Source organism: Pygoscelis adeliae, unplaced genomic scaffold (assembly GCF_000699105.1).
Source record: "Pygoscelis adeliae isolate BGI_AS28 unplaced genomic scaffold, ASM69910v1 Scaffold17, whole genome shotgun sequence".
Taxonomy (NCBI): domain Eukaryota; kingdom Metazoa; phylum Chordata; class Aves; order Sphenisciformes; family Spheniscidae; genus Pygoscelis; species Pygoscelis adeliae.
Window position 1 is genome coordinate 1544098 of NW_008825234.1, and position 24639 is coordinate 1568736.

At 37.2% G+C, this 24639-nt stretch overlaps 1 protein-coding gene across 2 annotated transcripts in view; it reads right to left on the reverse strand.

Moving 5' to 3' along the window:
• MYT1L (myelin transcription factor 1-like) overlaps positions 1 to 24639 on the reverse strand; it is a 309228-nt gene that overhangs the window by 65949 nt on the left and 218640 nt on the right. Inside the window, exons 7-11 of one of the 2 annotated variants that reach the window (XM_009329297.1) lie at positions 16957 to 17934; positions 12282 to 12416; positions 9658 to 9748; positions 7239 to 7346; positions 3844 to 4055 (exon numbers count right to left, since the gene is read on the reverse strand). In XM_009329297.1, the coding sequence (XP_009327572.1) occupies positions 3844 to 4055; positions 7239 to 7346; positions 9658 to 9748; positions 12282 to 12416; positions 16957 to 17934 (1524 nt within the window). The remainder of the gene's footprint in view (positions 1 to 3843; positions 4056 to 7238; positions 7347 to 9657; positions 9749 to 12281; positions 12417 to 16956; positions 17935 to 24639) is intronic. The other variant, XM_009329298.1, reaches the window with a different exon arrangement.

Genomic DNA, 24639 nt, shown 5'->3' on the forward strand with positions numbered 1-24639 from the left:
TTATACATAGGACTAACCATCAGAAACTCATGCAGGCTCTGATATGGACTCCTCTGTGGCCTTGGTCAAACTATATTATCCCTCGAATCCATTTTCCCTATAAATAGAAAGTTGCTTCTAAAATTTAGTTGTGTTGTGATTCATTTGCAAAACACTTTGAAGATGTAAAGTGCTATAAGCATGCTACGCAATTATTAGCTTTTAGATCACCAATAATTTAAGCAAAACTCACTTAGAGAGAAATGGCCATGGTTATTTTAACTTTACTGTAGCTGTACATTTTAAGATGAGTCACATAACCCAGACTGTTCATTTCACATTAGCTTTTCAGGAGAAACAAAGATCACCAATTTATCATGAACTAAATCAAGTAGATCTCTAACGAAGGGAAAGATGCATTGTTTCAATACCAGATAATTCTGCTTGCTATGTCGCCCAACTCTGTGGCACCAGGTTTTGGAAACTCTGCAGTCGCACCTATGCTTTGTGATCCGAAGTGAAACCAAACGTGGGGAACACCTTTCACATTAAATAAGAGACACAGGTCTAACCAGCTGCACATGCATACTGGCCTCCTGTCAGACATGCCTGGGGGCTGCTTACAAAGAACCTCTCTAAGTCTACAGCCTCCTCTTGCTAATTAATAATGGAGGTGTGGGAGAGGTCCCAACAACAGAAAGGACCAAACTAAGATATTTGGAGTGGAATTAAATTGCGCCCAGGCACCCTCATCCCCAGTATTGCCTAAACACTGAATATATTATGTAAATTAATTACAGATTCAACACTTTTCCTGACTTGCACAGTAAGAGATTCATCTCACCTAACTTCAGATATCTGACCTAGTCATTACAGGCTTCCTCTACAGGCAGTAGAAAAAAATAGGAACTTTCAGGCAATGATTCACCTGACCAGTTTTAAATACGTACTTCAGGAGGAGATGAATTGCATCAGAGAAGCATCTATCTTTCTCCTTGGATCTGAAAGGGGTGACAAGCTCAGATGTAGGTGTTGACATTATAAAAGTCTAGATATGGTTAGATGAATCCCACTCCTAACATTTTCTCAGTGTTTTGATGGAAGGACCCAGTCCTACTGGTGGGATGAGAGGAGCTCCTGCCATCACCTGAGCAACTGAAAGGGTTGCTGTCTCCTCTGCCTGCTATGTCCAACTGTTCTTATCTCTGCTGCTGTAATACCATAAGCCCAACATCCAATACACTACAAAACTGGTTTCAAAGGAAAAACAAGCCCACAAACACAAGATTTCTCAAGAATTGTCAGAGCATCCTACCCCACAATACAAAGTATCCATTTTCTGTTTGGTTTTTACTAAAGCTTGCTGGAAAAAAATCAAGAAAACAATCCAAAGGAGCTATTTATGTTCATGTCACTCACAACCATACACTTATTGGCCATATAATCCCTTTCTCTGATGATGAAAATACAGTGCTAGCTTACAGTTAAAAAAGGATTGAGACATGAACTTATTGGTTTTTCAGATCCTTAGACTATTTGTCTCATCTTATATAGTAGAAAAACTAGAGTGCTGTTTACTTGCAAGTTCCGCCAAAACCTTAGGCTTACTTTCAGGTCTTTCAGGATGACTTTTCAGAACTAAATCTGCTTTTATGTAAATGTGTTTGCTGACATACATAACAGGTGTGCACTCTGTACCTCCATAATGGCCTTAGTAGCAATAATTAATAATTTTTTTTACACACAAATATGAAATCACCTAGAAATACTGCAGTTTCTTGAGGAAAAGTGTCTCTTTGAAGTGAAGAGCTTCTTCCTGAACTCTTTTTCATATTGTTATTTACAATAACTGTCAGCAAAATCCTTGTCCCATTGAAAGTCAGTGCCACTGATTTCAGTGTGCCCAGGATTTCACTTCATCGTTCTATGAATTTAGCTGATTTTCCTGAGGAACTTTTAAACCCTTTGCCAATTTAAGCCAAATATGATGGAGTGCTTATAGAATATCAGAGAGATGTGAATCCTAAAGGTTTCATGAAAATCACTGATAGGGTACAAAGAAAATCTCATATTAGGTCCCATTTCTGGGACCATGTCGGCATGTCTGTCTGGCCAAACAGCACACACATCACTTGGAATGAGGTACAGCGTGTGCTGCCTCCTGCAGAGCCAGGGGTATGGAACAAATCCATAGGGAATTAGCCTTTGTTTGGCAAACAACTTGCTCCAGCTACAATGGGCTTCAGCTGTTCTGAGTACACAAGAACCACATATACTTGCTGTACCAGCATGAATCGCATGTATACAGTGTCCCTCAGTCCGCTCTGGCTCACGTCACTGAGCAGTGAAGCAACCTAGTCCCAATCTTACCTCCAAGTAAAATTCCTATTTATATCAAAGGAAGATGATAGCCTTTCATTATTTAAGGCCACTGTTAAACTTGTGTTCAATGTTACATGTATTTTCAAGTTCTGGTCATTTGGAAAAAAAAGTGGAGTTTCTAATTGTTTGCTGAAAAGGGGTCTTAAATGAGAAAAATATGTATCAGTTGCTTAAGCATCAGTAATTTGATCTGAAAATACGTGTGTCCACAGGATCCCCAGCAATACTCTGATTCTTTCCTTTCCGCAAGAGTAGACAGAGCATATACACAACAGTTAATATCTCATTTACCTTATATTAATGTACACTCGTTAGCTTACTAACCACAGTTAGAGTTAGTGCTTTACCTTTAATAATGTTCAAGCCCTTATTCTGATACAGGCAAACAAGACAAGTGTATGAGAGAAGAAAAAAGGGCACTTTTTACTCAAAAATATGTTGCCTTTCACAACCCTTCTCCTTTCTGCTATAGTGCAACAACATGCCTGTTGATTCTATGAGAAAGCAAAATATCCAAAACATCAGAAATATGAAGGCAAGAGCTATAGCAATTTTCCCTTTCTCCACTTACCTACTTTTGAGCGTCAGAGTCTGTGTTCAGGCAACAGCATAAATTGTTCTACCTAGTATATTTATTTCTGTTTTCCTAAACAAAAATCTGACACCTGCCTGAAACTTCCTATGGTAGTCAGTGAGTAGTATCAGATATTTTAACCAAAAAATAAACTGTTAACATTCAAAAAAAGAAAAAAAAAAAAGATAAAGGCACAGTTTGGTTTTTTATATATATATATACACACACATATAATATATATACACATATAAATGTCCTGCTCTGAAAAATTCCTGATGTCAATCCTAATCCTCATTCTTTATCCTGCAGTTCATTTTTCTCCCCCAATAAAAATCCTCTTGCCTGACAGACCCCATCCATTGTCTTCTGAACTGAAGCCACTTTCAGCCTACTCCTAAACATGTTACTTATGTTAGGTTTTCCAGAGAATTCAACAGGTGTATTCATGAGGACAAAATGAGCAGAAATGCCTCATTAAGTAGTGGTGATTTCTGAAGTGCAATGAGATCCAGGTTTTCTACTTCCATATCCCCACAGAGCAAGTATGTTATCTTTATGGGTTACCTGAACTACCGTACGGAAGCAAGAATCCTAATGTGACCCTTGAGGCCAGGTCTTCCAGATAGCAACATAAGGACTAGCTGTATTACTTAGCTTTTATTGCAATCTCAACACATCCCAGGAGCTTAATAGCCGGAGATGTTCTTTTGCCAGTGCAACAATCCTGAAGCAAGCACCGTATAAAACAACGCTTTTTAAAAAGGCCTTTAAAATAACTTACACATGACAGCATTCCTCATAATACTATATGAACATGAAAACATGTCTTATTTGTATGATGTTTACATATACAACAACATGATTAACTGCAAACTTGTCTCTCATGTATAAGAGTGTGCACCTCCTACCATCATATCCTTTGGGGGATATATCCCTGGATTGCACCTTGGGAGCTATGGCTCTCTTGCCATAGGCATGGTTGTCATAACTGTTATATTCAAACGTAGTCTTAGAGTATTTCTCTAGTTCCTTGGCCAAGTTGGAGCGGGGTGTGGTGGTGGGGACATTGTTTCTGTAGCCATACTGAGGGATCTCCAATTGCTTAACAAAGCACATGGGCCTAGAAATTAAAGATATGTAAAGTTTGTTAGATGCAGTTCAGTTTACTGTGTCTGTGCATAATTTATAGTTCAGATTAGAAAATCTTAGTTATTTCTTGTACTCAAGAGACAGCAATATATTATTGCATTTGCTTAGTTTGGTTATTTTCAGCAGACAAACAATATATATTTTCTTGAACAAAGCCTACACAAAATTAATTCTAATACCACTAAATGTATCCTGTAGCTCAAAGTATTTTAAAATTCTGTTTTAAAATACTTCAGGGTTTCCCTTTCCCCATGTAATTGCATCACATAGCAAACATTTTCTCTTTTAGAAGGTGAATTAAAGAGAGGCAAGCAGACTGACAGAAGTTTGGACAAATTCCTTTAAATGTCAAAAAGAAAAAATAGCACTGGAAGCTCCACTTAATTAATGGAGTTTCCACTGAATTTCTTTCAACAGAGTTGTATGCTGTTTTCCTGTATGCTTTCCAAAGGAGCTAGTCCTGTTTCATCCCTCAATATACAATTCATGTTCATCTTGAGAAATACACAGGAGAGTCTCACAATCTCTGTTGACTTTGAGCTGCTGCCTTGCAGATCCTGCTCACCCTTAAATGCAAGGTTCTGGCAGGAGCTGCGATTCCTGATACACAGATACACACCTCAAGGAAAGTCCTGCAAATGAATACAGAATACAACTGTATCAGCTAAGTTTCTCTTTCATTTAGAATCAGGGAGGATAGTCAGGAGAAGCCCTGACTGATCTATTCGGCCATTGGAGAAACTTGTGAAATCTCAGTGAAAGAATGCTGTAGTGAACTCCTCCACTGTTGTGCTGTCTTCTGCATGTGGACACAGAAGTCATCAGCTCTCAAAGCAGGTAAATGAAGGTCAGATCCTGCAGACCTTACCTATATAAGAAAGCGTTATATGACTGCATCATAGGGAGCAAATGCTACACAGTGCTGCATGTCTACCTACTGCGTTTAGCAGGAGGTAAAGATGATGAACAGCACACCTGAGGTGCTTCTGTTGGAATCAAGAATCATCTCATCAAGTCTTTTTTCTTTTTATTTTTTTTCTTTACTGCAGTTATAACCAGAGAAAATGGAAGGAGCATTCATAGGAACATAAATTCAGTCAAGACCAGAAGTATCATCATGCTGACTGACAAAATGGAATGTGATAAATAGTAAGAAATAGCTTTTGAATATTATGTTTTTCTGAATGAATTCATTTTCATAGAATTTAGTCAGGATATTTATGTAAAGATCACCCAAGAAATCATATTAGTCATACTATTCACTTTGATTTATGTATGCTCATTCCTTTAGACACTTCTTCCTCACAAAATACAGTGGGCTCATACAATGAGCTGATATGAATAATATTTTGATCCTGTCTCAAGATAATCTATATTTAGCTAAAAAAATGCAATTCAGATCCTGTACATTCAATGCAAATCCAAAATTTATGTGGAACAGAAGTCCTATGAATTTAATTTCTTTTTAAATAAGAAATTTTAAATGCAGGTGGGATGGAAACTGGGATGAAGACAAATATTCAAGATTTACTCTTAGAACATCTCTGTCTGCCCATCAGTTGCCTGCATGCAAATATTATAAATAGCTCCCAAGTTCTTAATCTCAAATACTTCAATGACTTAAAGGTAAAAGGGAAGCAGGAGACAAGATGAAAGCATTACTTGAGTTGTCTATAAAACCTGAAACACAGGGCAGGCTCACAAGCAAAGTTAAGATTGCAGCGCAACTTCCTAGGGAGTTCGCCAGCAAACTGGATGCTGCTTTTGAGCAGTTGCCTTTTGTATGGCATCTGACTTCAGTGGCTTCCCTCTAATGAGCAGTGGTAAAAGCCACCACATTTTTGATCTGTCTTTTTCCATCAAGTGAGAAACTGTGTTATTCCCTCAAAGGGTGTTTTTTATTAATAGGTTTTGAAGAACCTTCTCGAAGAAAACTGTCTGGGATGCTGTATGAAAAATTGTACAATCTGAATTAGGTGCATTTAAGATAAAGCCCATCAAAAACTGAGGAAGGAAAACAAAGTCAACAGGCACGACAAAAAAATCTTCTGTAGATGTGAACCATAATTCTGTGTTCTTAGCTCTATGGAAAGACTGGTTTTTTAAAAGACCATCAAGATTAGATGAAGCTTTAAGAGAATATTCAAAGAATGATGTCGATAATACAGTAGAAAACTTTCATTTTAAGCAGCCCTATCAGATTTTAAATCTAGAAGATGGCTAAATGCTAAGAAACCTATGGGATAAGTAGGAAATTCTGGGAACTAAAGCTGCGGCACTTCTTCCACGCTCCTCGAGGCAGCTGGGAGGGATGTACCTATCCCAGCCCACAGATATCGCAGTATCCATGGAGAAATTCTGCAGCTCTTGGGGCATCATCAGCATAAGGCTGGTACAATCATGCAGAAGTCTAGTTCCTTTACATATATCCTTCACACTTCAGCTCCTTAGAAATAATATTTTTTCCACCCACATATCTCAAAAGAGGAGACAATAGCACAAAGCTGGATACAGCTTTGGATAAATGCAGAATCCTGTATGGATGAAGATAAGGGGTACAATTATGTCAAATTGGTTCCAGGTCCTTCTCGCATGAAAATTTAGGACAATTTCTCTCTCTTTCCATCCTTCCTGGCAGTAAGTGGGGGAACAGAGACAAAGAACTAAGCCTGACCTTATTTTGGAATCTAAGCTATACCTGGCATTTTTCCAAGTGTCCTGCCAAAACGTGTACTACCAGTTTGGTAGTGTAAATAGGGCTTCTGGTTTAATTTAAACTGATATTTACTAGTAAAAGCCTGCTGAAAAAACCAAGACTTACCGGTAAATATTAGTTTATTCCCAAAAGATACCAACTTTTTTCACATTGTTCTTAGACTTTGCACTCCAGCAGTCATCTTTACACCAAACAATGCCTAAGACAAAAATGAGCTTTTCAGCTTTACATGTATTTGCCAAAATAATTACCAACCCTCCCCCATGTAAATTGAGTGGGAAATACACACTGTGAGAATTCGATCCAGAAGCCCTAATTCTAACTCTTCTTTAAAGGAGATATATATGTATATACAACGTATATAAATATAAATTCTCAGATTAGGTGAATGTGTGATGAATTCTGCATAATAATAAGTATTATAGTGATTTCTAATACCTTAAAACCCGATCTGATGCCTGGTTTGATTTTGACACATCACAGTTCTGATGCTTCTCTTGAGCTTTAGCCAGTTTCTCTGCTGCAGCAATAGGACATCCAGAGAGGCTGCAATTACAGAAAGGAAATTTAATTGTCTTGTCCTGCGTAGTTTCACATTATAGCACTGATCCAATTACTCCTTCTCCTCCTTAGCCAGCATCAGGAAGAATCTGAAGGAAAAGAGTTTCCACAAGTTTTTTGGTCATATGTATTTTTTCTAGAATAGACTTCCTTTCTTCTGCTTTCAAAGTTGCATGGTAGATCTTACAGCTGCTCTTCTTCTCTGACTGTACATGGGTAGATTATTCATGGATGTCAGCCAGTGAACATACCAGTAGGAGAGGAGAATATAAACTGGAATCTACTGTGCAGCTCTGCTAGCAGACTTGTGACCTTTATGCATCTATAAATGTTGCCAATGAAATGGCTCCTGAAGATGATTAAATGACAACACCATATAGGCCAAATCTTGCACTGCTTCACACCTCATTCAGCTCCATTAACTCCAATCTTTTTGCAAGGCATATAAATGAGTGCAAAATTTGGCCTTGGGTCTCTAAGTCTACATCTCAACTATGCTATACTTAGTATTTGTTCATGAATTTCAGCCACTAAAGTATGTAGTCTAATAGTAGATGATGTAACATGAAAAGAACTTCTGCACTTGAATTGAAATTCAATTAAATTTGCAAATGCTAAACTGTTATTGAAGTGACAATAATAAGCCTGATTCTTCTGGAAAAGATTTAGAACAGGGAAAAATAAATATATTGATGCCAGCAGATGGTGCTCTTAGTGAAGCTGTAAAAACCTGTGACCTGACAATGGAGGGGGTCCTTTCCTTGTCATAGTCTATTGCGTGCTTACGTGACCGCAGATTTCCGTGTTCTCCACGGGAAAAGAAATTAAAATGAAAGGCAAATCAGCGCATTCCCAGATGTTCCCTTCTCTACAGGAAATAAGGGGGGAAAAAAAGAATAAAAAAAGTGAAGCAGAGCAAAATGCCCCAAAAGCTGCAGAAAGAGGTGAGCACAGACTGCAGACTGCTCCCCCCAGCTCTCCCTCGCTGCTCTAGTTCTGCAGAGGGGTGAGGGGGCTCTGTGCAGTTTTGGAGTCATGCCAGAAGGCAGCTGCGCTCCACTGACATGCTCTTCTTCAGACACCTCAAATATTCTAGTAGATATTCAACCAGAAGTGAATGCTGCTTTGAGCAGCAGTAATTCCCATAAAGCCTTCTCAGAGGTTTCTGCTGCATCTACTGGCAGCATCACTGCAGAGGAGAAAGGGGTACCAGAGCTTATTGCAGATGGGTTGGTACCCGCAAGAGTCTTCCGGGAAACATGCTGTTAATATGAGGGGCTCTAGTAACCCAGAGCTTGATAAGACTGAACATCCAGTACCTGTGTAGTCCTTTAACCCTTCATATTACAATTAACGGTAAAAAAAGGAATTCGATAATAGGAACCTTGCATAGTTCCTTTTACCTTCTTAGTCACATTTCCTGGATTTTTTAAAATTGTAAAGAAATAAGCAAGATCTTGTTCTGTGGGAAAATTATGACATGTGCTAAAAATTATAGTAACATTTTGATAATTTTGTTATTTGTTTGACAGAATTTAATAGGCAATGGCATCCCTTTTGTAAGAATCTATCACTAATCTTAGGAAACTATAGAAAAGTTGCTTTTTTTCTTGATCTTCTTTTGTTTGGCTAGAATATTTACATCTAACATTTCTGGCTTCTCATTTTTAAATTTAATGAGACATTTTCATAATGTTTCTTAAACAGGCAAAATTCTCATTCAGTTTTAGCTGAATAAGGACTTTGGGATTGAGACTGTGGTCAGTAGGAAAGCTAACTCTTATAATGTCTGTGTACTTAAAATGCTGTTTCTCATGTATTAAAAAAATCTTTTTTTGGAGTAGAGTGGATTTTTTCATGCACTATAAAATAATCCCTGAAGAGACTGAAGTGTGAGAACAAGAATTCTGCCCTAGTCCTGCTGATGTTGGCAGACTCTTCCTTCTCCCTGTGACATACCCATAAGGAGTCATACTATTCGTTTCGTATCACTGCTGTTCAGCTAATATCAAAACAAAAAGAAAAAAAATCCACCCAAAAAGCTAAAGGATGCTTAAAATGTCTTCTGTGGCTCAATTCATCCATACTGAAGCAAACGCACACTCGTCCTCCTCAGAAAATACATGAATAAATGTTACTCTTTAAAATGGATAAAGCACACGAAGCACCATCTGTCAATCTTAAGAACAAAACAACAAAACACACACTCACACCCCCCCGCCAATGGACTGCTAGAAGGGCTGCAGTTCGGAGGCACTGTTCCCTCTAGATTGGCGTCCAGCGACGGCATCCTTACCTTCGGTGGGAATTCCTGTTGCTATTTACGTGGCCCCGGCCTGTGCAGCCTGGTGTAGGACACTTAAGAACATTTTCATGCATGGCAAGAACTTGACAAGGAGAGTAAGAGAAAACAGCAGAGTATGAAAACAAGAAAAAAAAAATCAAATCCCAGTATATATGAAACCATTTTAAAACAAAGCAGGATTCATTAACAACCAGCATTCCTCAAAATACACGTGACACACATAGCCAATAAAGCCTGATGAGGGAAGTAAGTATCGTGACCCTATGCTCATTAACACAGGGCAACAAAGTTATGAAGGTTACAGAACCTATAAACAAATGCATCTCTGGTGCAACAGTGAAGCAGAAGACTTCCAACATCTTCTTCATACAAAAACACTGAGCAAAGATCAGCTCAACAGTGTGTGCTAGCAACGGTCCAATGCAAAATTACGGTCTAGAAAAATTATTTCAGAAAATGTATGCATTCATAATGCATAGCTTTATACACACAGTATCAAACTTGAGAGCTGAAAATCTGCTCTCAAGTTTTACTGGTAGAACACTGAATTATTTGAAACACACCTCGGTACAACCCTAAACAGAATTTAACCCTAACTGTAAGACAGCCCAATTGAGCTAGGGGCCAGTTCTGCCCACTTCCACAAAGATATATAATTCATATCTATATGACGAGCAGAATTGGGCCTTTAATTTTTATTTGTATTCTCTACAGATGTGAAAATTGCAATGGGTAGAAATTTTTTCAAAAGACTAAAAACTAAAAATAAGCACTTAAAAAATTGAGGGATGGCAGAAAAAAAAAGAAAACTGTAAAAAAGAAATAAGTGGTACAAGCTTAAGCAAGTAAACTGATTTACATCTGCATCCATTGCAAGCTGGATGGAAAACTTACTCCCAAGGCTGCTCAGAGCAGTGCTCCTCTAAATCATAAAGCTCATGCTATGAAGTGCCAAATTATCAAGAACTTTTTGGTAACACTGAAGAGTTTTGTATGATGTGAGACATATCTGAATCCATGTCTCAGCGCTGGATGGCAGTACATCACTCTATGGAAAAAGGCCATCCAGCCCTTGCAAAGTTCTGGTTTTCTCACACAAGAACTAGTCTGGAAGCCTGTATTTAGTTCTCACTCACAATGAGATCTCATAAAATCAGTGAATTCCTTGACTGAGTTAAGAACTGAATAAAACCTGTTCAGAGACTTGAGAATTTAACGACGTATACCGATTAAAAGATAACCATCATCATCACCCCATCATCAGTGTACTAAAACGTGTATAGATGCAAAAGCTTTACTCTGAAATTCCTACTATTCAAAGCTGTTCTTGAAACATGCTTCACAAGGCCAACATCACAGGAAAAAAATAAAAAGATGAGCTCACCTTTTTCATTTTAGTAGGTACAAGAGCATGCAAACAGTTTAAAGCTATATTCTTCTTTGATTTACAAAGTCTTCTAAAGAACTTTTTATCTACCATTTGTAAAAACCAGAGAACTTTGAGCAACTGAATAAATATTTGTGTTTCAGAAAATTACAGGGTCTCACAAAGCAGAGAAATTACTCTATTTTGTTCTACTGTATTCAGAGATCAACCAAGCTACAGCAAAGTTTCCTATAAGCACTTCCTCATTACTTTACTTCTGGAAGAAGCCACTCTACCATGAAAGAGGAGACTTTTTATGTCTGTCACTCTTGGTGTGCTAATCTACTTCCATTCTCCTATCCTTCAGAATCTACTTTCCTTTGGAAACTGGGGACCATTTTAGCCCTGACTGTCTTTATAACATTTTCCTTTAGGCTGTTGTAAATCCATTGAGGTTAGGCCTATAAGTGCTGATGGACAGTGGGGATTTTAGGTCCATAGGCTTCAATGGAATAACTCCATTTTAAAATTGGTGTGAAAGAGAACCAGATCTTAGCTAGACGCTTGCCTGGTGTAAATCAGCATAGAGCGATTAGCTGCAACAGAACTATGCCGATTCCACCAGCCAAGGAGGTGACTTCCAGAAACGGAGCCCTCTGCCTTCAGGTGAACGTCCATGAGCTCATATGGGTGAACTTCCTTTGCAGAGAATCCGCTGCCATGGCAGGAAATTCCACCCATGTGACTGTCAGGGGATGTTTGCTCAAAATCCTGAGTTATGTAACTAAGTAAACAGCCAAATTGTTATTTTTAATAATATAAACTAGTTTAATATAAGCTATGTTTCAGATACAACAACAACAAAGGAAAGAGGTTGCAAGTTTTTCAAGTGCAATTATTCCTGTACAAGACAACAGGGACAGTTGATGTGACATCAGCACGCAGAAGTAAAAGCAGTGCACATCTTCTGGAAACCTTTTTCTCTGTTGACTGAATACATCTATTTAAAAATAACCTAGGATTCTTAAAATCAAAGAATACAGCTTTAAAAGTTGTTCTTTTAGTGTAAAAGTTAGTAGAAAATGGAAATGATGGAATAAAGGAAAAAGTATAACACAGAACAGTTGACTAAGTTGAAACAAACCATACTGAAAAATGAAATTAATTTTTTAAATAAAAGGTTTAAAAAGCATGCTAGAAAAATCTTTGTAGTTTTATCCCCGGTTTCCATGAAACAATGTGAACTTACTTTCTGGAGGGACCCTATCTTTGTGTGGGCATCCTGACAAACTGCGGTGATGGGGGTAAAGCCCCGTTACATGGCCAGTTCCATCACACCCAGGGGTAGGACATTTGCTCTCTTTCTTTTCTGTTCTTGAGGGATCTATAATTTACAACAAATGTGTCAAGTGAATGATGCTTTTCACATTTCTGTAAGAAGGTTCATTTAATCATGTCATTTACTCTTTGGTAAATGTTCTTATGAAAACTAGAAGAAAAAAAAACCTTCTACTTCTTATCACAGTTCTGTCACTTTTATCCCATTATCTTCTTTTCAGACTGCAGGCTCCTATGATCACAGCAATATCCATCCACAGTGATTGGAAAGTGACCTTTTTATAGCAAAGCCATACCACTGTCAATCAATGTTCTGCTGGCAAGCATCAGCTCAAGGGTGTAAGGTCATTTGGAAACTGTTTAGTTGGAGTTTCCCTTCATTACATTCTTATTTGCCTGATGTATTAAGGTCTGCAAATGTACTGTCATAGAAGTTCAATGTCCTGAGAGTAGCAAACCCATAATGATTCAACGATTCAGCACAAATAAATCCCTTTTCCAAAGCTCACTGAGGAGACAACTCTTGTTTTCTTTAAATTCCTTATGAAGTGGTAGAAATTATGTAAATATTCCTTTATCTTCAATAAATTATGGTGGGGTAAACGCTGTAATCAGAATTACTGAAAGTATCACTGGCTGTGTAAATTCGGGCCATTACAAACATGCATATATAATGCCTGAATATTCATATGCTTAAAAGGTTAATGATCTTTTAGAATGTTGTTGGATCTTCTGTCTACAAATCAATGAAAAGTCTAAATAGACATTTTTTCAACAAAATAAAGTTTTCTGCCAATAAAGTAGTGGAACTGCTGGTGAGATTAATCCTGAACTAGAACTTGCTCACATACTTCATCAGCTTGTTTCCTTTAACAGAACATCTGTAAAATAACATCCCTAACCTTCCAGCCCAGCACGTGATACAAATTACATCTTATCATCTTGACCACAGTTGCCAGATTTTGGAGACTATTGCTAATTTTCTCATTAGAATTAAGGGAACCAAATTCAGGATACTCTAACTGCTACCATTTTGGCTCAAGATCAACCAACATCCCCCTTCCATTTTTTTAGTCCATCCTCCTTTCAACACCCAGTCTGAGCTATCCTCATTTAAGTATTTTATGCTGCTCTTGTCATTACTCTGCTTCAGTATTTATGCTTTTGTCTCCGGAAAATAAGATTTTGCTACTTTTTTCCATTAGGTCTTTCTTACATTAAATTCCATCCCAGCTTCAACAAATGTAACCCTCAGTACAATCAGTGGAAATTTCAGTACTTGCAGAACTTCACATACAACCCATTTTTTTCAGCATTAATCAATACAATCCAGACTTCACATTCAGTTGTGGACTTATTTTTCCTTGATTTCCCTCTGGTGGGTTTTTTATATATATATATATATATATACACTTTTACATTCCAAGTTCTTCCAAAACTCCTTCATTTTAAAGAAATTCTTTAGCTCATTGTAATGACTCTCCATGTCTTAAATCCATTCTTAAATTTAATATGCTATTTAAACCTTGTCTTTTGCAAATGAAATCCCTAATTATGAAAGTTTTATTTTACATAACCTGCATGTTGACTGTAGATTACAGTTCTTTGTTTCATGCTCTTTAACGATAAATACACATACAAATCTATCTCCAAAGTGCTATACAGTTATCACAACACTCCTGGAAATACCATACTCTTATACGTCAGGAAATTGAAACAAAGAGATCAAGAAGTTAAATCCAAGGCCACAGAAGGAGCAAATGTCAGAGGAGGGATTTGTATTCCTGCCAGATAGGCCTGTGCTGAGACCACTAGAACAGCAAGCCCACAGCTACATACATACACAACTCTAAGCAACTCTTCATGTCAAGTACTTTGGGATGTGTAAAAGTATTAGGCAAGTGAATAAGTAATGTAAATGAAATATAAATTATGTAAATATAACAATATTCAAGGACTGCAAAAAATGTAGATGATTAATAGACCATAATGGCTTTTTAGAGACTTTAAACTAGAGGAACTTTAGCTACTCCGCATTGTCAGAACTCCACTGAAGTCAATGAAGGTATTCTAATTTAGAGCAGCTGAGGATCCGGACACCTACATCCTACAGTGTCAAGCAAATCCTCCTCTGTATTCAAGTCTATGCTATAAAATTATAGCATTTATCAGATCCTTGGTCAAGAGCCTTTATGGTCTAATGAGTCAGAAAAGATGCTGTATACTATTCTTAATGATTTCAAAACTTGCATAGAATTGTACTTGCACAATTTCCCATTGCTTTTAATGGAAGACATTTGACTAAACTTTCCACAACTTTATACAAAACACTGGATGCTCTTTTGTAAATCCTTTTCTGCTAATTGGGAGAAATATTGCATAGTTTTATTTAATTCTGTAACCTTTCCTCACTCCTTGCCACAATGGGAGTACTGCGTGAGTGAAGGTTGTCAGAGGACTCAAAAGGTTTTAAAATTCATAAATTTCAGAAGAAAGCCTGTTTAGAAGGCTTTAAATGGCAGGGAAAAAATGGTTAGTGGTCCCTTAACAGTTGTTTCAGCAATCTCTGAAAGCAGAACTCCTAAAGCCAGGAGGTAGTTCTCATGGCAAACTTCTGTACCCAAAAAGTTTCCACTTAACCATATCATACATCTCTGTGCGTATCTCTTCCAGGAGTATTTGGAAGATAATGTGTGAGTGGAGAACAAATGATATAAGCAATTGTCTTACTTAAAGCTTCCTCTCTCAACAACTACCAGAATGTTTCCTACGTTTTTTAAAGTAAGTAAGGAATAAGTTTTTCTTTCTTCCTTTATTAAAAAAGCATAGAACGATCCACTCCACAAAGTTTCTTGGTCCAAACTACCACAATATTTAGTCCCTGGCTGGGGTCTGGACCTATTGTCAATTCAGCCTGCAGCTCCCAAGAGATAGGATGGTTCAAAGAAGCTCTAGAATTTACTGAAATAGGAAGTCCATACTTTTGTTACTGTCAGAAATTATATAGTCTTTTTTGAGACAGCAGATCTATATGCATAAATGTTTTCCCAGGCATACATAGACTGGAAGGGCTGGACAACACCAGAGTTAAAAAGCTCTTCAAAAATTAATATTGGTTTGCCATGTTTTGTGTGGTTTTATTAGAGACATATATTCAAAGGGAAATGTACCTACAATAGGTCATATGCGAACAACATCTAGCACAACATCCACATGGCTATGCAGTAATACACTAACTAAATAAAGTTGTCTTCCCCAAATACCCAAAGTTACTACAGCACTCACTGGACCATATACTTGTGTTTAAAACAAACAAAACTTCACTAAAATACATTGCAGAAGAGTGTTTGACATGAGTAATTTCCATGCTTTTCTAAAAGACTGGTCATTACTTTTCTTTAAGGCTTGTAAAAAAAGATCAAAACCTTTCTTGGACCAAGATGTTGTCTGTCTACCTGAATGTCACAGGCAGATCTTAGGGTATTACTCTTCCAAAACAGGGATTTATAAAAAGGAGAAAAATGCCCACCATCTCAGTTGTAGAAAGAAAACCAAATATTTTACAACAAACATAAGATGAACCCCGTCACTGCTTAGCATCTCCCAAGAAATACCACGTCCTCAACTTCCACTAAAGTCAATGGGAATCAGGGGTGTTCAATGAGTCTCAGGAGGTATTGAACACTTTATACAACACAGCCCTACATGTACAGATGTAGACACGTTGAAAAGGGGTGTGGTAATATAAACACACCATCACCATGATAATCCCGTAAATTAAAAGGCATTCTAAAGGTAACCTTTAGTCTGTTCTTTTTTTTTTTTTTTTTTTTTTTTTTATATTGAATTATGGTCAAGGCAGCACCTTAACTGTTTCCACAATGGAATGAAACCAGTGAAGTGGAATGCACATAAGAAAGAAATTGCTATTGATCTCAGCCCAGGCCACACCATGCCTTGCATAGCAAATGGTTTCCATTACCTTACTATCTTAAGATAATTAATGTGCAGTCACTGCCCCTATCTTACGTTATCGGTCATTCTGATGCTGTTCAATTTCTATCAGGCAATTCTACATTTTAGATGGGAGAGGCTTCATCAATAACTGTCATTTGATGATAATTTTATAAATCACGATGCCACCTACCCAATCCAATCTGTAAAATACGGACTTCATAGCTGACTGACTACCTGCTACACAAACCCCCACTCTCTGATATAGTTTGCAACGTAATTCTCTTCATTGTTTTTTAATTATTACTATAAAATATATTAAAAACTTGAGAAAAATCTTTGCCTCTTTCAACATGATCTCTTATTTGTTTTGTTTCCCTGAAAAGTTATTTTTTTAATTTTGCCAAATGATATTCACTGAAATACTGTACATATTTCTAACACTGCAGAATGATTTTTTTTAATTTTATAACCACAGCATGATGCTATTTTACAATCATGCCATACTACTACAATTTAAATAAAGTTCCCATTTTGTGGAATTAATAACTTCATTTCAGAATTCTATGCAAAACTTAACACGTTAGCTCACACTTTCTCATGACATAACATACGGTATATAGAAATATTACCTTTACCATAATATGGCTTTTTGACATGGCCGTCACTGGGTTTAGGCTTCCTGTCATCTCCAGAAAGGTGTCTTGGAGACTGTTCCTCAAATGATCTCATATTATCCCTCCTTCCAGCTTCCACTGCCATTTTTTCTCTCATGGCTTTTGCTCTCTCAGTTTCCAAAGCAATTGCTTTCTCAAGCAGGGTTAAGTTACCTTTTGTCATATCAAACACTTCTTCAGACCTATCTGAAGTAATAGAGGTGGTATCATCGTCTCTTTCATGACAACCATCCTCCTTTGCACAGCTAGAAAAAGTCCTAGATCTGGGGCTCAACTGTTCTTCAAGCCTCATTAGGTTCATCATATCAGAGTAATTCCGGTCTGGTGTTCTTCCTTGGAAGTCATCTTCTTGCCTGACATGCTGACGAGTGTTCATGTTTTGCTGTTGATTTCTTTCCTGTGGGTTTGTCTCACTGAGTTTCCTAGCCAGATCAAAACACTGGTTCCTTAAGCACTCCAAACTGCTGAGACACACCTCTTCATCACTCTCCTCCACCATTTTTTCCGTAAGTCCATTGTTCACAGGCTTCCCTAGCATTACAAAGTTCATATTCCTATTATCTTGCTGTGAAGTATTGTCTGCATAATTTCTGTCATTAATGTTTTCTGAAAGGACTACACCGTGTCCTTGTGCTAATAATTTAAGGGAGTCCACTGTTTCCCTAACAACATCACTGTCTAAATCTAAACTCAGCTCACTTTTCCGACCAATATTTTCATTTTTGTCACTATCATCTTCCAGACTATTAGATGTATTGCTGTTCATTTCTGATTCTGTCCTGGCTCTGTATGCTGCATCCTCTGCAATTTTGCCAAGATTTAACAATGACTTGGCCACCAGTTCATCGTAATTATCATACTCATCATTATTGTTATCGTCTTTTTCTGTGTCTTGCATTATTCGAGTATTGTGACAATTCATTTGATGGTCTTCTGCATAAAAAACAGAAACAAAGAAAGAAAGAAACAAAGAAAGAAAGAAAAAGGAAAAGAAAAGAAAAAAGTGGCTACAATTGGAACTGTTGTTGCAATCGCACGGACAGAAAACAAACTGCATGTCAAATATTGTTAATCATACAGCAATTCTATAACACTAAGGCCCATGTGAAGTGAATTTCTCTATAGTCCATAAGGCTATTTTTGTTTATTTGCTATTCACATGAATTTCTTTCACAGAACCAGTAAGAGAAAGGCAATCAAAATGCTAATTACTACTACTGCTAAATATTATGGCATAAATACTTATGTTTCTCCTTTCACTTCTATATTTACAGTTTTATGGGGTTTATTACAATCATATTACTAATATGACACAATTGCCTAGGTTTCCAACTTTTCTCACTCCTGTATTTCTTGTAAATATGATAGGTGGCAAAGGAGTGAATACTACTGGATTTATTCTCTTACTGATGAACATCATTCACCAAAAGAGAAAGAATACACACCAAGCAGGAAATTGTCACTTTTTTAACACCATACACACCATTAACACTAGATAAGCAATAACTATATGCAAAGATCAAAATGGCATTTTACTTAGTGGATCCATCAGTAGAAATCAAAATCTCTGTTTAACTATGCAAACTGTGGAGAAGTAAGAATTTTAAAAGAGTTGTTACATGAAAGGAAGATAGAAGCAATTATATGCACAATATAATTTTAAGTTAAGATGCTAGCCCAAATTATATGGTCATACATGTATGATAGGGCTGTTATCCACTGTCTTGTGTATTGTAACATAATGGTGCAGAGTTACCACATTTTACTTAGCTTTGTTTTAGTAACCGTTGAATAATAGAGGGACAATTTGATAAGATGGAGCCAATGTGAGGCCCTGAGGGTGAGATTCATCTCACCTAACTTTAGACATGAGCAAGGCAGGCATCTATGTCCGAGTAAGTTATTTGATGTTCCCGTCTTTAGTCAGTAAGAGAAGCAGACACTTTAAGGATACAGTCCACCTGATCTGGTCAAGGTATCTTCTTGAGAATAAAATTAGTAACTACTAGAAGTGCCTGTTTCTCTTCATTGACAACAGAGGCACTCAGATTAGATGCCTACCTTAAAGATATCCATATTTGGTCAGATGAATATCATCCAGAGAGCATTTTCTGATATCTCATGTTCACTCAGAACTTATGTCATTCTTAGACCCATTCTTAAAACACATGTACATTCATCATTATCTACTAATGAACGTCGCATAAATTATATTTTGATAATCGGCTACTCAAGCACTATTTAAATGTTTTGCATCACAACTGGAAAAGAAAGTTCCTAAATCTGTCATTACATTGACATGCTAGGCCAGTTTTTCAGCTGGTGCAAATTGAAAGAAACCAGTAGAGCTAGGACAATTAACACCTGCTCAAGAGCTAGTCCATCAACTTCTGATAGCATCTTTTCAGCTCAGATGTATTTTCAACACTGGTACACCTAAACAGGAAGCATTTTCTAAAGTGTGACTTTTATGTTTTGGGTTAAACAAACCAAAGTGGGGAATTTCAGGTAGTAGGTGGCTTGTACACTAACATTTTGACGATAGGAAATAATTTTCGATAAAAATAATGTTTATGTCAGTGGACATGATAATAAATCAGAGTTTTAAATACAAAGCTCAACAGCACAATAATTAATATTTCAGCCACAAGATAGTATTCCTTCTACACAGTGGTTAGGGATCCTGGGATGATAGTAGGCTGTAGTTAAGCAGCAGAACTGGTAGATGACTAGGCTACATCTAGGGAAAAAAAATGCTCTAAAGGTAAAATAGTATATATTATCAACTTGAATACAGTGGGAATATAATTAAAAGGGAAGGATGTATGGTATTTTCACATGACAAGATATTCCAAGTCAATAGTGGGTTACCTATTTATCATCAAAGGTGGTTTTATTTTAGTTGCTGTTGTTCTCAAGATAATCATAATTCATATTTATGTTTCAGTCCCTCAAAAATTAAGTTTATCAGGAGTATCAGATTTTCAGTGTAAAAGTAAGGGGTGCCACTTACACTTCCTATTTGAAAAATTTCCATCTTGAATGACTGCATAGAAGTAGGCAGTTAAGGATTACTGGATAATTAGTTTGTGCTATTTGAAAAGCAAATGTTTTAATACACTGATAATAATTTTCTAAAGTGAAATGTACAAACAAATCCCACATTAATTTAAAAATTAAGGATAAAACCTGATGCCAAGAAGACTGTTCAGTAGAAACTGCTGCTTTTGTGGGGTCCTTCTTGTAACTACGTCTGATGGGCAGTCAGATGTAGCAGAAAGAACACCAAAGTAATTAAAGAAGCAGTGAGCTATAGCTCCAAAATTGCCAGTGCCTTCAAGTTTGGGATGAGATATCTACAAACACTGGTGAAATCAGTCCAGACCTAGCTCTAACAGGATACTGAAATAAAGAGTAGGAAAACATATTTTCTCAAGCCACCCAGAGAACTGTTCAGGTATGCAGTGACTATTCTAGGCCAACTTTTGAAATGTGAAAAGTTTTAGGGTTTGTTTTTTAAAAAAGGGGGTTAGTGTTTGTTTTTACATGAATGAGCGTCATGTAAATGATCACCAATGGGAGGAATATGTTATACTTTGCCTCCACAACAGTGAAAAGTCAAAATATGAATCACGTACTGTATGAGTGAAGACATGTAAATTCCTTTTGAGTAGGTGAAGCTGGGTGAAAGCTGTAACTACAATATTTTTTATTCTGTTTGTTTGGTTATATCCTTTTCAGTTCTCCTGCCCGTTCAATCCTAAAAAGAAGAAGAAAAAAAGGTGGTGGAGGAGAAGAAAGTGTAAAGCATGAATCCCGGATGAGAGAGGCAGGAAAACAAAATATTTTAATCAAGTTTCATTCCTCCTCTTTTAATTTTTGGCCTTTTCTTGCATCTATTTTCTTTAACAACTATTTTGCTCATGTTTCTTATCTCCATGCAGCAGTTAATTTTAATGAAAAGGATATTTATGTACATTGTGTCATCTCCTCAATAACAGGCTGTTAGATGCTGAGCCTGCTCTAGTGAAGCACCTGTGTCACCTCTTTATTAAACTGAAATTTTAAGTACTGAATTAGTTTGTGTATTAGTTAAGGTTCTTCTGGAAAGTATGTTAGCCTAGCAGCTCTATGTGAACCTCTGTGCCTTTTCTTTGATCCAGCTCTGTAAAATCTAATCTTGCTTCCATTTCACATTTCTATGATTCCGAAGATTTAACCTTTAACTTGGTAACTACCTTTACACTGTGCTGTTTAATGGCTGTTTGTTAAGTGACTGCAAAGCATATAGGACTAAAACACCTACTCTACACCTTACATAAGTTTTGTAACCATTGACCCAAATTGCAGTTTTTTATTTGCTGAAGAGGCTGAGTTTGTCTCAAAAAGACACAAGTTAGCCAGGTTAGGTGAAGAGCAGACAAAGTTATCATATATCCTTTTTCTGTTAGCTTTAGGGTTGCATGGAGAAGGAATATGCAACACAGTTTAAAAAGAATATCAGATTATTTTAGCCCTCATCTGCACAATACTATGACAATTTAGGTATTCTTGATTGCAAAATTTGTCCTTTTTAACTCCCAGCAGATATAACAAATGAGAGGAGGGAAATTATAGTGAAGAGTATGTGGAATAGCTATAAAGAGCTGGAAGCCTTTAGCCATCTCAACAGAAGTGCATTCTTGTATTGCATTAAAAGAAGTGAATAATTTGATTTCTTATTGCACCTTTCATCCAAGGATCTCAAAGCACTTTACAAACATTATTTTTAAAAGCCTCACAACACCCCTGTGAGGTAGGTATTTTAACCCCATTTTACAGATGGGAAATTGAGACACAGAAAAGTTGAGTGACTCATTCCATGTCATACCAGGAGTCACTGGAGAATAAGGGCTACAGCCTCTACGTCCTTGATTGTTTCCTCCCTTTGTTCCTATCACATCCATATTTAAACAACTTTTTGGCAGAAGAAATGGCTTGCTGTTTTTAGTGTAGGGAGTCATGCAAAACAGCACCTTCTTTTTGAAAAGGAAAATATACAGCATTTAGTTTGAGAGATTCTGCAGAGAGAGGCAATGATACTTCAGTAATAGCAGCTACAGTCCTACCAAAGGCCAAAGACTTCAGAAACAAGACTTTCCAAATCTGTGGTCGGTGTATCAAATTACTCACTTTCTCCCAAGCACGGGAAAACATGATGGCTAACAAGCTGAACCTATATGTGGTCATACAGGCTTCCTGCCCACATGGACGGTTTCATTATCCAGGCAGCATTGCCTGTTTTAAAACACTTCACTGCTCTTGCTACTGTCAGTTCCTAAGTGCTCAGCATATGATACTACTGCATCACCATTTTTCTCCCTCTAAGCTGTAAAGTGAGGTGCATGCATGCATCTCCACATTACAATCTATGATAGTTGGCCTGTGAGACATATTTAGCAAGACAATGTTAGCAGAAATGAATCCCAAATCTTAGAAAGTTACAGCATCGTATGGGGTGGGAGGTTGCTTGTACATTGCCTTCTCCTCTGGGAAAATCTTATGAGTAAGGAAACTGAAGAGGTGGAAAACTTAGTGAGCTCTCAACACCTTCTCCACTCCACACTGAAGAAACAGCGCATACATGTAACTGTCCGAGGGCCTAAGCAAGGTCTCTAAAAGTCTGAACAATCCTATTGACATGGGATTTGGATCAGAGCCCAAGCCTTTGAATATGCCTATTTCAGGGACACACTGAACACTGAAGTTGTCCGTGTGCAATTCTTTCTTCATTTCTGCAAAAGTTCCTGAAGTTCTTTTACACTATAAGTACTTTAGGTAAAGACCCAAGCAATTTGTTTTTATAGTAGTTGATTCCTTTATGGACCTTATATTACCTAATGAAAGTCAAAAGAAAAAGATAACTGTTCACTTGTTTACTTGATGGACTCTAATTATCCCATTGTATCTAATTTTTTTCACTCCTCCCCCTCAGCCTGCTACACCTACTTATAATAGTTATAATACTGGGATTTACTGTTTAGACTTTCGTACAATAATTATAGTATACAACTAATAACCAATGCTCAAAGTAAAATAAATGATGAGTAGAAGTCAGTAAACATGGCAAGGAAGGTCTGAGCTAAAGAACACAGCACATCACAGTAGGATTCAGTGTTATAAAGTAAGAGTGAGGACCACAGAGCAAGCCCATACAGGCTTTTAAATATTGTACATAATTTGCTAGCTTACTGTGTCTTTTCTTCCTTTTTTTTTTTTTCTTTTACGTGTTACATTTTGATCTTTTCATTTTCTATGGGTTCCACTTTTTATCTGGTTTTGCTCACTGGAAAATTAAGTACTATTTTTTTTTTTTTTTCTTTTTTCCCTAAGGACTAAAAGGGATCCTCACAGATCTGAATTTCTTTCCTGTTGTGGAGTGATTACTGACATAAAAGCATTCCTTGTTTTTTCTTCTTTTTGCTATTAAAATGCATTTTGAATAGAAAAAATGAATATTAATAAATTATTTTGGCATAGCAGCATTTTTGAAGATTTCATTTTCTGTACAAATCAGTGTATTCTCATCTAAATGCACAGGTGTTTGTATATAATCAATGCCTTGAAATAATCTTTTTTCTTTGTTTATGCCATCCTTACGACCTGTTATTATGCCTCTGTCTATGTCAGACCTGCATGAATAGCATCCTAATCTACAAATATTCACATAAAGTATTGGTAGAATATAGATGTTCTTGGGTTATTCCTATTAATATCATAGAATCAAGCAGAAATTTAGATAAAGAGACAGAGCATCAGATAATCCAGAAGAATGGGGATGCAACGTATTTTTAAAAATTATGTCACTTGTTATTCATCCATGCTTTCCCACCCTAAGTCCTTATGAACTACCTGTATAAGTACAGTTTTGGAAAAGGATCTGAAGATATCTGACAGCTCCTCTGGCAAGATCATGACTCTGGCAATTTTGCTTCAAGTGACAGACTGCAACAGCTTCTTAAAAATTATCTAGGTTCTGACTCAAGCCGATATGCTCTGTTCAACATTTTGTCTTTTCACCACAAGGTGCTGCTTGCCTTTCTTTGATCTTAGAGCATCTCACATGCCATCTTATATTGCACTAGTGCCATGGAATCATGGAGTAGCTGAGGTTGGAAGGGACCTCTGGAGGCTATCTGGTCCAACACTTGCTCAACAAAAAGCACCAGCTTAGAGCACATTCTCAGGGCTCTGTCCTGTCAGTCCAGTTTTGAATATCTTCCAGGATGGAGATACTACAGCATCTCTGGAAAATCAGAGATTTCAGAGAAACAGATTTGTTCTAGTGTTTAACTACCCTCATGGTGAAAAATTCCTTCCTTATTTCTAAATGGATTTTCTTTTGTTACAACTTGTGTTTGTTGCTTCTTATTCTGTCACTGCACACCCGCATTTTCTCTCTGCCCTCCACATAACGGGATGCCATCCAGAGGGACCTGGACAAGCTCAAGAAGTGGGCCCATGTGAACCTCAGGAGGTTCAACAAGGTCAAGTGCAAGGTCCTGCACCTGGGTCAGGGCAACCCCCACTATCAATACAGGCTGGGGGAGGAAGGGATTGAGAGCAGTCCTGCCGAGAAGGACTTGGGGGCACTGGTGG